The 12,318-nt window shown below is 36.7% G+C and overlaps 1 protein-coding gene across 1 annotated transcript; it reads left to right on the top strand.

Annotated features, from left to right (window-relative positions):
* The first annotated feature begins 979 nt into the window (after nucleotides 1-979).
* On the top strand, nucleotides 980-12,017 carry gk5 (glycerol kinase 5). Its single transcript, XM_052548242.1, has 16 exons — nucleotides 980-1,729; nucleotides 1,801-1,894; nucleotides 2,845-2,920; nucleotides 3,000-3,093; nucleotides 5,034-5,165; nucleotides 5,253-5,328; nucleotides 7,193-7,254; nucleotides 8,090-8,163; nucleotides 8,258-8,318; nucleotides 8,415-8,541; nucleotides 8,716-8,820; nucleotides 8,977-9,071; nucleotides 9,199-9,302; nucleotides 10,119-10,178; nucleotides 10,255-10,388; nucleotides 10,898-12,017. Exons 1-16 carry the CDS (start codon nucleotides 1,601-1,603, stop codon nucleotides 11,062-11,064), a joined length of 1,590 nt encoding a protein of 529 aa, XP_052404202.1. The 5' UTR covers nucleotides 980-1,600; the 3' UTR covers nucleotides 11,065-12,017.
* Nucleotides 12,018-12,318: the final 301 nt, after the last annotated feature.

The following is a 12,318-nucleotide window of genomic DNA, read 5'->3' as shown; positions in this document are numbered from 1 at the left end:
TAAAAGTCTCTTCCAGTAATGTTAATAACAGACTTTAATTTGCTCATAAATCAAAAGACACATGGCTCATAAATGCTAATAATAGTTCAATTAACTATAAAATATAAACCAAGAGTTTACTTTTTATTGGCCATTTTCTCCAAGCAGGTGCTGTAGCTCCTGGTAAAGAAAGAACTTGGGCTTGAATAATTATGATTTCTTTTTGTGTATCTCCATACTCCAGTTTATTTGGACCCTATTCATAGAAAATGTAAAGATATATATATATATATATATATATATATATATATATAAAGTTATATATAAAGTACTATAAATTCTATCTTATAAAGTCTTGTAGTCCTTTAAATATAAAGAACATTTTCCCCCATTTGGAACAAATGGTTAGGCAAAAATTATATTTATAGTATATATATATGTTCTAGTTTCCTTTCACCATTACCCATGTGTTAGCTCTTTATCTTTCCATTCTTCCTTTTGTGTGACTGACTGTTAGTTAGTAAACTGCTGCTGTCACCCCCCATGACAAAAGCAGAAACAGAAGAGGAACAGTAGAACTGCGAAAAGATTGCTCTCTCATCTCCTCCTTTTGACAGATCTATTCCCGATTAAATTAAGGTGTACTGTACACTATAGATGTCAGTTAAAGGGTTAAGTTATGTTTTAGGTGAGATATTATAAAAAGGAAAAAGCACAAAACAAGACAGATAACCTTGATTTATTAACCTGTTAACACCGTACACCCCATTTCCCAACTATAGTTGCCGCTTGGACATTTGACTAAGTTTACAAAAAAAACTAAAGATCTCCTGGAAGATTTGTTTTGTTTGGATGATTCTAGAGACCTTCATGATTATATATATATATATATATATATATATATATATATATATATATATATATATATATATATATATATATATATGCCTTCACCATGATTCCTGTAATTAGGGGTAGGAGGTTGACAGCCTCATGTGACAGGAAGGAAGTGGATATGGGTTAACGTATTTCCGGTATTTAGCATCGAGTGCACATGACGTCAGCAGACAATTTTTGAAATGGTTCTCTGTCTCTTTAAGAACCCTCCACACACCTATCGACTGATGTGTGACGTACTGATCTGAACTATTGTACTTAATCGACCTCTTGCTGTATTCTGTGGTGTTAACAGAGGTCAATGCGTCCACTTTAAGTTTTCGCTAACTTTTATCACTCACTGGTGAAAATAAGTGATTGTTTTTTTTTCTTAAATCGCTACGTAAGGCAAATGTAGACCGTTAGTTTGCCGATTTAAAATAGAGCGCGAGATCACATGCGCGAGTTGGGGAAAGTTTGGCGACACATAACGTTACATACATATGCTTTCGATTAGGACTTCAAAACTCCCATTCAGAACGGTGATGTGAGCACATTAAATCGGCTTTCTTAACGGATTAAAAACATCTCCCGGTGGTCTGGCGTTCAAGTTTATGAAGGAATGAAACTCAAAGGTCTGCGGAGCAAAGTTGAAAACGGGATCATTTGACTCAAGTGTGGATGATCACACACAGCCATGGTGACTATAGCATCTTTGCGGATATCTGAATGAAGTCATTGTGCAATGGGGACTCAGAGAAACGGCTTCAGCAAACGAGAGACGTTCATTCTCTCTGTTGATGTGGGAACAACCTCCATCAGGTGCCATGTGTACGATAAGAGCGCCAGGATCAGGGGCTCCTGCTCCACGAAGGTAAAGGACCTGTCAGGATTGTGCCACTGCCTTCCAGTGTGTGAAATCTGATAGCAGCTTTCTTGTTACAGGTGTCCCTGCTTTATCCTCAGCCTGGATGGGTGGAGATCGACCCCGAGGATCTGTGGAAAGGGTTTGTGACTGTAGTCAAAGGAGCAGTTCAAGGTCAGACTTCTTTATTTCGGCTCTTTTATCACACAAGCATACATCATCACCCAAAACTTTTTGAACACTTAAGTTGCTTCTAAAAATGTATATATAAATGTCATTGCATCATATTTCAGAACACTAAACCTTAGTGGCATGCTTGCAAACAAATTATGTTTAAACAAGTATTGCATATTAAATAGCAAACTGCAAATAGCCTTTCTGTGTTTTGTAGGGATAAACTTTATTATAATTAAATGTATTTTACTTCCTTTTTTTCTTTTTTTTTTTTGCCATGATTAATCAAGCCCAGCACTTTTTCTGTCTTCTCCATGTGCATTTGTAACAGGTTTACTATATGAAGTATAATTAATATTGCATGTGTAATACTCCTTTTTTTGTAAACATTGAGTGAAACTAGTGAACAGCATTTTTGTAATCACATCATCCTGGAGCAGTTTATGGCATTATTAAAGTTAGTGTTATTGCACATATGACTCTGTGTACAATTTCATAGTCCAAACGTTCAAAACATATACAATTGTTATATGAAAATGAAAATATAATAGAATTTTTTTTTTAACTCATTGTTGAGCATTACTTTCACATGCTGCTTTTTATGAATAAAGTTTTAGGTTTACCAATAAATAAATGCATACATAAGGCAGATTGGAAAGAGAATCTAAAACAAATGAATCCATCAAATTGGATGTTTGATATGAGAAGGTGTTTTCAGGGCTACTGTAAATCATTTTGATGTGCAATCTGATCTGAAATGCTAAAAACGCTGCAAATAAGGATGTTGAACTCATTAAACTCACATCATATTTTTAGACTTCATAGTCATCTTTACTGTGACAGAAGGAAGGTCTTTGAGTCAAAAAGGATGAGAACCTCTGTGATAAATGTAGGTCCATAAGTTTATAATAATGCCAGGAATCCTCCTCTCTTCTATCTCTTTGGTTTAGATTCAGGCTTACAGATGTGCCAAATGGAAAGTCTTGGCATCTCAACCCAGAGGGCAACGTTCATCACATGGGACAGGTTCGTATACTTTAAATCCCGTGATTGTTTGGCAGAAAACTGACTGAGGTGGCATATATTCCTTTGTTATCATCTCCAGAAACACGGGAGAACCGTTTCATAATTTCATCACGTGGCAGGACTTGAGGGCAGCCGAGTTGGTGAGATCGTGGAACAGGTCGTGCACTATGAAGGTGAGGCTGCTGTGCATGATGTCATCTCGGGGTATATTTGTTCATTTCAGACGCTCCTTGTGACAAACACTGCTGTAGTAGGGAGTGTATCATGTTTGGACACGATCCGAACAGAAATACTAGAGAATGTTAGAAGCTCATTGGACAGTCACTGGAACAGATCAGTCAGCATACTAGCTTGACATTATTGTGTTATTACTGTTTTAATAATACAGATGATTGTGGGTTCAAATAAATGCTGTTCTTTAGAAATTTCTATTCATTAAGAATCCTGAAACACAAAATATTTAAGCATATTAGCTCTTTTAAAAAATCAACGCTGTTAAGGTTTGTATACTTTAAACTGCTGTTCTGTTTTGATTCTTGTATGGAGCTTCATGTAGCTGTCATACTCCGTGTAGTAGGATGTCTTGGTTATTTTGTTATCGTGTTATTTTGTTTGTTGTTGTATCTGACTTTTGTCTTTGTTATGTGTTGTGGTATGGTTTATGTGGTGTTGATATGTTATTGTGTAATTTGGTATGCTTTGTTTTTTTTTTTTTGTTTTTTTTGTATTTTCTTTTCTTTTCTTCTGTTTACATTTTTAAGTGCTGCCTTTCTTGGCCAGGGACCATTTGAAAAAGAGACTATCGTCTCAATATGATTTCCCCTGGTTAAATAAAGGAATAATAATAATAATAATAATAATAAGGTAACGTTACTTGAGAACCAAAACAACATATTAAATGAATTTTGAAGTATAGTAAAATATTTTAAAATTTAAGTAATTTTTTTTTTGTTGTTGCTGATAATCTCCAAATGCATAAATAATTGCATATATTATTTAATATCAGTTTACAGCAGTTTATTACTGCAAACAAAGTGTGTATTGTTTGGACAGTGACACAATGAATGTACGTCAATGAATGAGTGTTTTATTCATTTCAAGTCCTGTAAGCTAAATGAGCAATACAGCAGTGAAACAAGGACCCCTCTGACTGCTCGAACACAGATTGCCAGTATATCTGGGTGAGGTGCTAACAGTGAATGTGGATGGGAATATTTGGCCTGTGAGGATCTTTGTTACACATGCTAAAAGTGCTCATGTTTGAGTCAGCAGAATTCCCTCCTTAGTGGCAGCTTTGAGTTTCATGTTTGAAACCCTGTGTGGCCATGTAACGGTCCAACAGCATTCACATTAATTTGTTTTGTCCTGTCAAAACCATGTCAGTTTGTAGAAGACATTTTTTAAATGTGTGAGAACTTAAAACCCAGAGCAAACATCCCTGTGTTTGTAGTTGCCAGATAAAACTGGTTATTCTTGAACCACTTTCAACAGAGGAAAATGTTTTCGGTCTTATCAATCTTATCACTGAGGGCAGAGGTCAAGCTTGAAAGTGGAGGTCTACTGTTTTTGTTTTTTCTTTGTTACTCTTAAGGCATGTTCTTGTCAAGTCTGTAATCCTTTTTAAATAAAAAGTGAATAGTTCAACCAAAGATTTGCTGAAAATTCACTCACCCTTAAATGTAGATACGTTTTTTTTTTTTTTTTTTGTGCATCATAATGTGGAAAAATGTAGCGTTACATCATTTGCTCATCAGGGGATCCTCTGCAGTGAATGGGTGCCGTCAGAATGAGAGTTAAAATGCAAAATCGTTTTTAACTTAAAACAGTTGCTTCCAATTATAACATGAGTCCTCTATCAATAATATTGCTTTTTCCAGTGAAAACATTGTCTTGTCTGAATCAGGAGAGAAATATGCACAGTTTAGCCAACAAATACAAGCAAATGCAGTCCAAAACACTTCTAAACAAACATGGTGAGCAAGTGATTTAATGCTAGTTTTATACAAATCTGCTCATCTACATCTTGGATGGTCCAAGAGTAAATCCATAACAATTTTTTTTTTTTTACATTATTGCTTTAATGATTTTTATTTGCATGTATGTTTAATGGCAGACGGTACACGGAGTGATGAAGATGCTGCACTTCCTCACCAGACAGAAGCGGTTCCTTGCAGCCAGCCTGGTAGTTTTTACCACCCAGCATGTGTCACTGCGTCTCGTCTGGGCCTTGAACAACATCCCTCAGGTGAACCAGAAGTAGTTAAACTATGGCAATCAGCAATCGTCTTTTCTAGGACTAGTATATTTATCCCAACCTTCTCTCTCTCCTCAGTTGCGGCAGGCAGTCGAAGACGACTCCTGTTATTTTGGGACCATAGACACCTGGCTGCTGTACAAACTGACTAAAGGTGGGTATTTCATTATAAAATAGAAATGTTGATCTGTTGTATAGAAGCCATTTGAACTAGGGGTGTGCACGGATAGTCGAACATTCGAATATTCGTTCTGCTGTAATTATTCGATAAATAAAAATGATGTTCGAATTTCGCAAAAACAAAAGTTCACAATAAAACCTAATTTGGTCACTTTCTGTGATTCTCCACGGTATATTTGAAGATGTATGCAAGCAAAAAAATAATTAATGAATGAATAAGGGGCCGTTTACATATCGCGCATAACCCTGCATGGGGCAGAAGCGCTCCTCGATGCAGTGCGGATGCGCCTTAGAAAAAATGGGCGCGTCGCACCGCGCGCATCGCGTGCACATCGCGACCGCATCGCTTCTATTAGGAGCGCGCATACCGCACGCCTACATTGGAAATAACGAACTTGAACGCGCAAAAGACGCGATATGTGAACGGCCCCTAAAAGAACTGCGGTCTTGCAAAAAAACTTTTTGAACATTATTAGAACATTTTCCTTGATGCGAGTGGTGCGGATGCAGCCGCCGTCACCAACGATGAAGAGGATGCAATCCCCACTCATCGGAAAAGGCTGAGCCAGTTCTTCAGTGATGATTACAGAAAGTCCAGCTGACACGAGTGGGAACTGTTCTTGCTGGAGCCATGTATTCCACAAGATGAGGATCCCATTCAGTGGTGAAATGAAAACACGAAGCGCTTCACAAAACTTAGTCTCTTAGCACACCGTAATTTGTGAGTCCCGCCAACGTCTGTGCCGTCAGAGCGCGTTTTCTCTGCGGCACAGACTACAGTCTTTACAGACTAAGGAGCCAACTTTCCCCCGATCATGTTTACATGCCTGTGTTTCTTAACAAGAACATGTAAAACATTAGAAACAAAAGCAAAAAAGATTTGCTGACAGTTTAAAAGTTTCAAAGTTAAGTGTAGGCTACGTTCTACAATAGCCTAATTGCTGCAGGCTGCTTAACGTTTTTTTCTTTGTTCACTCTTTTTTTTTTTTTTTTTGCTTTTAATCTCTACTTTTGTTTGTTTGCACGCATTGTTAAAGGTTTTCAGCTACAAAACACGACGTGTAATGTTCAAGCTTATTGTGTGTAAGCTTGTTCAAAAATGACGGAAACAATAAATGTTGCTGAAAAATAACGTCTGTCTCATTAAACTTAATTTAAATAAACAAATATTTGTTTTTTGTGAGCTCAAATATTCGAATGTGATCTTTGCGGAAAACGCCCATCCCTAATTTGAACAGTGAAATCAGATAGCTGAGTGCTAAGTATTCTGGCTGGATTCCTTTAAGAGGTTGCAGAAATAAAACCTGTTTGATCTGTAAGAGGCTCTTTAGGGTGATCTGCTCAATGAAAGCGTGCCACAGGTCTGATATATTGCATCACTGACTGACATTATTCTTCTTAGAAAGTAATTTGCCCACAATCATTGACAAAGGTGAATGGAAGTCACACACCAGTGTTAATGAGTAGTTTTCTGTGATGTTAACTGCAAATTTTACTTGCATAGTAATAAAGTTGTTTTTGTCTTTGAAGAACTAGTTGGTGAGTCTTGCAAATTATAAACCAAGTACTAATTATGAATTTATGGCTGTAATGGGGATAATACATTATCGCAAGCATGAATTAATACTTTTATTTTATTTTTAAATGTATATATTGTGTGTGTGTGGGGATATGTGTTTGTGTGTGTATACGTATATAATATACACACACGCAGTACATATTATATACACAGTACACATACATTATGTAAACAAACTTTTATGTTGGATGTGATTACTCACGATTAATCATTTGTCACCCCTATTTTATTGTTTATTTATATTTGTCTTTTTTTATAGGACTGGTTCATGCTACTGATTACTCTAATGCCAGCGCAACAGCAATTTTTGATTCCTATCAGGTCAGTTACAACTGTCCAATCACTATATTTGTGTAGTCGCTGTTATCTGATCATCACCATTAGATTGTGGACTTCAGGACAAACACATGTACAGTGAGAGATCTGACATTTAAAAACAGGCACTTAAAGTGAGAGTTCACCCAATACAACACCCTGATGTTGTTCCAAATCTGCATGACTTTCTTTCAAACATGGGACACACAAAGAGAAAATATTCTGCTCTTTAATAAACAATAGCTTTGAGGAACAGGGCAAAACATGTTCCACTTTATCATATCACACACCAATTTAAAGTACATCAAAATGAATGCGCATGGTTTTCTGGTCCACAGTTTTCGCTAAATGTTTTTTTTCATTATGGAAATATATACTAACTTGCTCCATTTCTCACACACACACAAAATGTGTTTTTATAGTTCTGTAATTTCTTTGTGTTGAATCGTCATTTTAAGGTTGTGTGTGTGTGTGTGTGTGTGCTCTTGTTTTTGTGATATATCAGGACACAACTCTGTATAATGACATGGGTATGACACAGGTATTACAAGGAGAGGGTGGCTCATGAGGACCTAACCCATGTCCCCATTTTTCACATTTATAAACCATACAGAATGAGTTTTTTTTTGACAGTAAAAATGCACAAAGTTTCCTGTGAGGGTTGGTGTAGGGCCATAGAATATACAGTTTGTACAGTATAAAAACCATTACGCCTATGGGATGAGGCCACGTTTCACAAAAACAAACGTGTGTGTGTGTTTTCTTGTATCTTTTGTCCATATAAAGTGTCTTAGACAGTGTTTCTGTAAGTGGTGCTTGTGTGTGTTTGTGTGATCATCAGATGTGCTGGAGTGGATTTCTTTGCTCACTCCTCTCTATACCTCTGTCCATCCTCCCCAGTGTGCAGAACACCAGGTACTCACACACCCTGAATTGCTCTGGAATTTCCAGAACTGTCTAGTCTGCGTTTGACAGAACAATTAATGCGCCTTTTTCTTCTCATATTTAGTCACAAATTTGCCACATGTGATCCTTCCATATTCGGGGTGCCCATTCCAGTCATGTCTGTTGTGAGTATAAATGTTACCGTGCAGTTTTAATAATCTGTGTGTGTGCTTGATTTAGTATTTGGTGCCACAGCCCTACCTTTCATGTCTGTTTCACAGATGGCAGACCAACAAGCAGCCATGTTTGGAGAATGCTGTTTTGACATTGGTGATGTGAAAATTACTATGGGCACAGGGACCTTCATGGACATCAATACAGGAAACAAACCACACACTTCTGTAGCTGGTATGTCATTCCTTAACCTTTGGTGCAGACTTTTGAACAGTAGTGCACATATCTGAAAACAGCAGGTTAGGGCACAATGTGACTCATTACTCATCATGGAGTGTGGCGAGGGAGAAATGTGTCCATTTGTTGGTCCTTCTTTATATATCTCTTTTTCATCTGTTCTCTGAATAGGCCTTTATCCGCTGGTGGGTTGGAAGATCGGTGCTGATATTGTGTATCTGGCTGAAGGTAATGCTGCTGGAACAGGTGCAGCCATTAAATGGGCCCAAGATCTAGGTGAGGAGGAGGAGACTAATGTGGATTTACAAGCATACACACATTTCTTAACTTGAATATGCATTTTTCAGACAGTATATGCATGTTCCACTTAACTATGATCATATATTTAACTTGGATTAAGTAAATAAATCAAATAAACGTAATTTCTTACAGAGCTCTTTTCTGATGTGAAGGAGACCGAGGCTATAGCCACTAGTGTGGAAGACGCAGATGGCGTGTATTTTGTGCCTTCTTTCAGTGGCTTACAGGTGTGTGTTTTCTGTCTATCCGTCGTACTGTTTTAAAGTTGCTATTCATCTCAAGAATTAGTTGTAAACGATAGAGAATTTTATACAGTGTTGTCATTTCAAGATCTTCTCTGTTGATGTGCTACAGGCCCCTCTGAATGATCCTAAAGCTTGTGCCTCTTTCATGGGCTTAAAGCCTTCCACAAACAAGAGACATCTTGTTCGAGCCATTCTGGAGTCCATAGCATTCAGGTGAGCTTGCAGTGTCTGACTGTATCATCAGAAAATCTCATGATTTAAAGAATGTGGCATGTTAAAGCCATAAAAAGGCAGAAGGCACTGATTGTGTTAAGGTCAGAAAATAACCAGGGCTTTAGGAAAACTAAAACACAATGCAAAATTTACACTAAAACACAGTGCAAGCTGATTTAATCAATCAGGCCTCATACACTGCTTCAAATCATCTGTTATTGTTCTTTTTCTGATAAAACGCATAAGCTAAATAAATGATTAACGCTGGTGGAAATGAAAATATTTGAGCATCAGAACACTGCAGGACAGTGTAAACAGACCTTGTCCTCAACCGTATGTTTTGAAGCATATCCAATTTGTAGAAAATACCAAATTTATCCCCAAGAAACCTGCAAATTCTTAGGCCATTTTAGCTCTAACAGTGTTTGCAGGATAGAAAATGTCACTTGGGTTATAAAGCACACCAAGTTCTTAAATTGAGTTCTTCAGCTATCATCTGCCTTGGTGCACAGTCAGAAAACAGAAATGAGAAGGTAACTAGACACAAACCACAATCCCTTAGCTTTCTGTACCAATCTAAAATTAAAATTATACAATTGTACAAGTGTTTTTTTTTAACAAGTTAACAATTTAGTATGATTTTTGTATTAGCAATTTAGTATGATTCACAAGAAAACAACCATTTCTCAACCATTCAACTCAAATTTGTCATCAATTCACCAAAAAAAACTGTAAAATAGTTGTTGGACTCAGATCGGTATCAACCACAATTTTAATACCAATGCATTCCTTGTCACTTCTGATTCTGATTTTTAGGAACAAGCAGCTCTTTGATATCATGCTTCGAGAAACCCGTATTCCTATCACTAAAATCAGGTGAGGGTTTTCTGTCGTAGTGCATTGAGCTTGATCTTGCCTGTCTGACCTTTTGTGTGCTGCTACACATTTACAGGGCAGATGGAGGTGTTTGCACCAATAATTTCATCATGCAACTCACAGCTGATCTGTTGGGGCGCAAGATAGAACGTCCGAGTCACTTTGACATGTCCTGCCTTGGAGCCGCTTTTGTTGCAGGACTAGGAACAGGTAAGGAACGAGCCACATTTGAGTGCAGCAAACAATGAACTATTCCTTATCTAGGCTTAATCCATCTTAACTCTGTATCATAGTTGGTAAACAAATTTCTAATGCCTCTTTAATATCAAAATGATCAGATATTTTACTGAAAAACCAGTTGTGCACAGATCTTTTACTGAAAAACCTGTTGTGCACATGCCTTCTGCTGTCTGATTGATAAATTGATAATTGCTTAGCAAGACTTTTATTATAGTTGTAAAAGCATAGTACATGTAGTACATTATCCATACATCATTTCTAGAAAGAATCTTATTAAAATGTGAATTACAGACATAATACTTCAGACTTTTGAGGAAAGTTTATGTAACAGGATGCAAATATAATACTTAACAAAGTATCACTTTTCCTTGATTTTTTTTGCCTAAAGGTTCAATACAATAAAATAAAATAAATGCATGTATTTCAATGTCAGGCTTTAAAGAGTTAATCTTCCCATTTTATTTTGAACCGTCCTTTAGGCTACTGGAAGAACCAAGAAGAGCTGAAGAAGCTTTTGACCACTGACCAACATTTCCTTCCCCGAAGGAGTAAAGCAGATCGGGACAAGGGCGGCCCATACAGAGGTGCACTGCAGAGCTGGGAGAGGGCTCTTCAGCGCTCCATGCACTGGTACAGCCAGCCCTGATTTACCAGAATACAGGTCTCTCCTGTAAACTCCATGCTCGTGTCAACGGGTTTATGGGCAGTACTCTCTGTAATGGAAAAAAACACTTGAACAGTATGATGCAATTTCCAATCTGAATTGGGAACCTGCATATCAAAGGTTAGTTACAGTTTTGCCAAATCACGGGGGATTTTACAGATTTACAGCTTGTTTGTGTAAATACAAATCACCCAGTTGTGGATCCAGTGATATGATGATGATGATGATGATGATGATGATGATGATGATGATGAAGAGGTAGGCTGCAGCACAATTCCTACTTGTAGTATTATGATTTTGCCAATCAATCTTTTAGTCATTAGGCACTAAAAACCTATCAGTGCTTTAATCAGACTACCGGTTTTTGTTGTTGTTGTTTTTTTTTTTAATATGAACACAAATTTATTTAACTGGCTATGTGTTAAAAGTGCATCCATGTTCGTGTATAGTAATTTATACAAACATTCATTAATTCTGTTGTAATTTAGACATGTAATTTTTGTAAATTTTTTCTAATTGCATATATAGTCTTGGCATTGTGTAGGTTTTTTTTTTTTTTTATCAAATGTACCTCATAATACAAAACGAAGGCTGCAAACATGGAAAACTTGTTACCTGAGGGACTATATTTCCTAATGTTTTTTTTTTTCTTCAGCTTTAAGCATCCAACCGGTTATACTGGTTTATATACAAACTGTAGCAGTGTCACAGATTGTCATGTTATACTATCAACAGTGGCCAATGATAGCATACATTCAACTGTAGTAGAAACGAGTACCTGTGAAACATCCGAGGCTTTTATCAGAATCTTAAAGAGAGAATAGACAGGGAAGAGTTGTAAAGATAAATGTATTAATAGATTGTCAAAGAACTCGTTGTGCCATGTTTGTGTCAGTATGTGTAATTAGTTGTTTTAATAAATTTTCATGATCCCATTTCAGTGTCAAATTGTGTGTATTGTCATGCTAATAAATCAATGGTTTTCAAACTGAGGTCAGTGGACATATAAAACGTGACATTTCTGACTGTAATTAAACATCAACTATGACCCGATAAACATTTTCTAATTAGTAATGCTTTAATGAAATTAGATGGCTGAAGTGCTGGGACTCTGTATGTCGTATACCGGAGTCTGCCAATATAATTAATAACAGCTTAAAATGAATAAAGTCTCACAATAAAAGGCTTAACCTAATAAGGATATATTATATATGTATAGGATTTTATGATGATAAA

The sequence above is a fragment of the Carassius gibelio genome, chromosome B2, assembly GCF_023724105.1.
Source record: "Carassius gibelio isolate Cgi1373 ecotype wild population from Czech Republic chromosome B2, carGib1.2-hapl.c, whole genome shotgun sequence".
Lineage (NCBI taxonomy): Eukaryota > Metazoa > Chordata > Actinopteri > Cypriniformes > Cyprinidae > Carassius > Carassius gibelio.
This window is presented reverse-complemented; position numbering and strand designations above follow the sequence as displayed.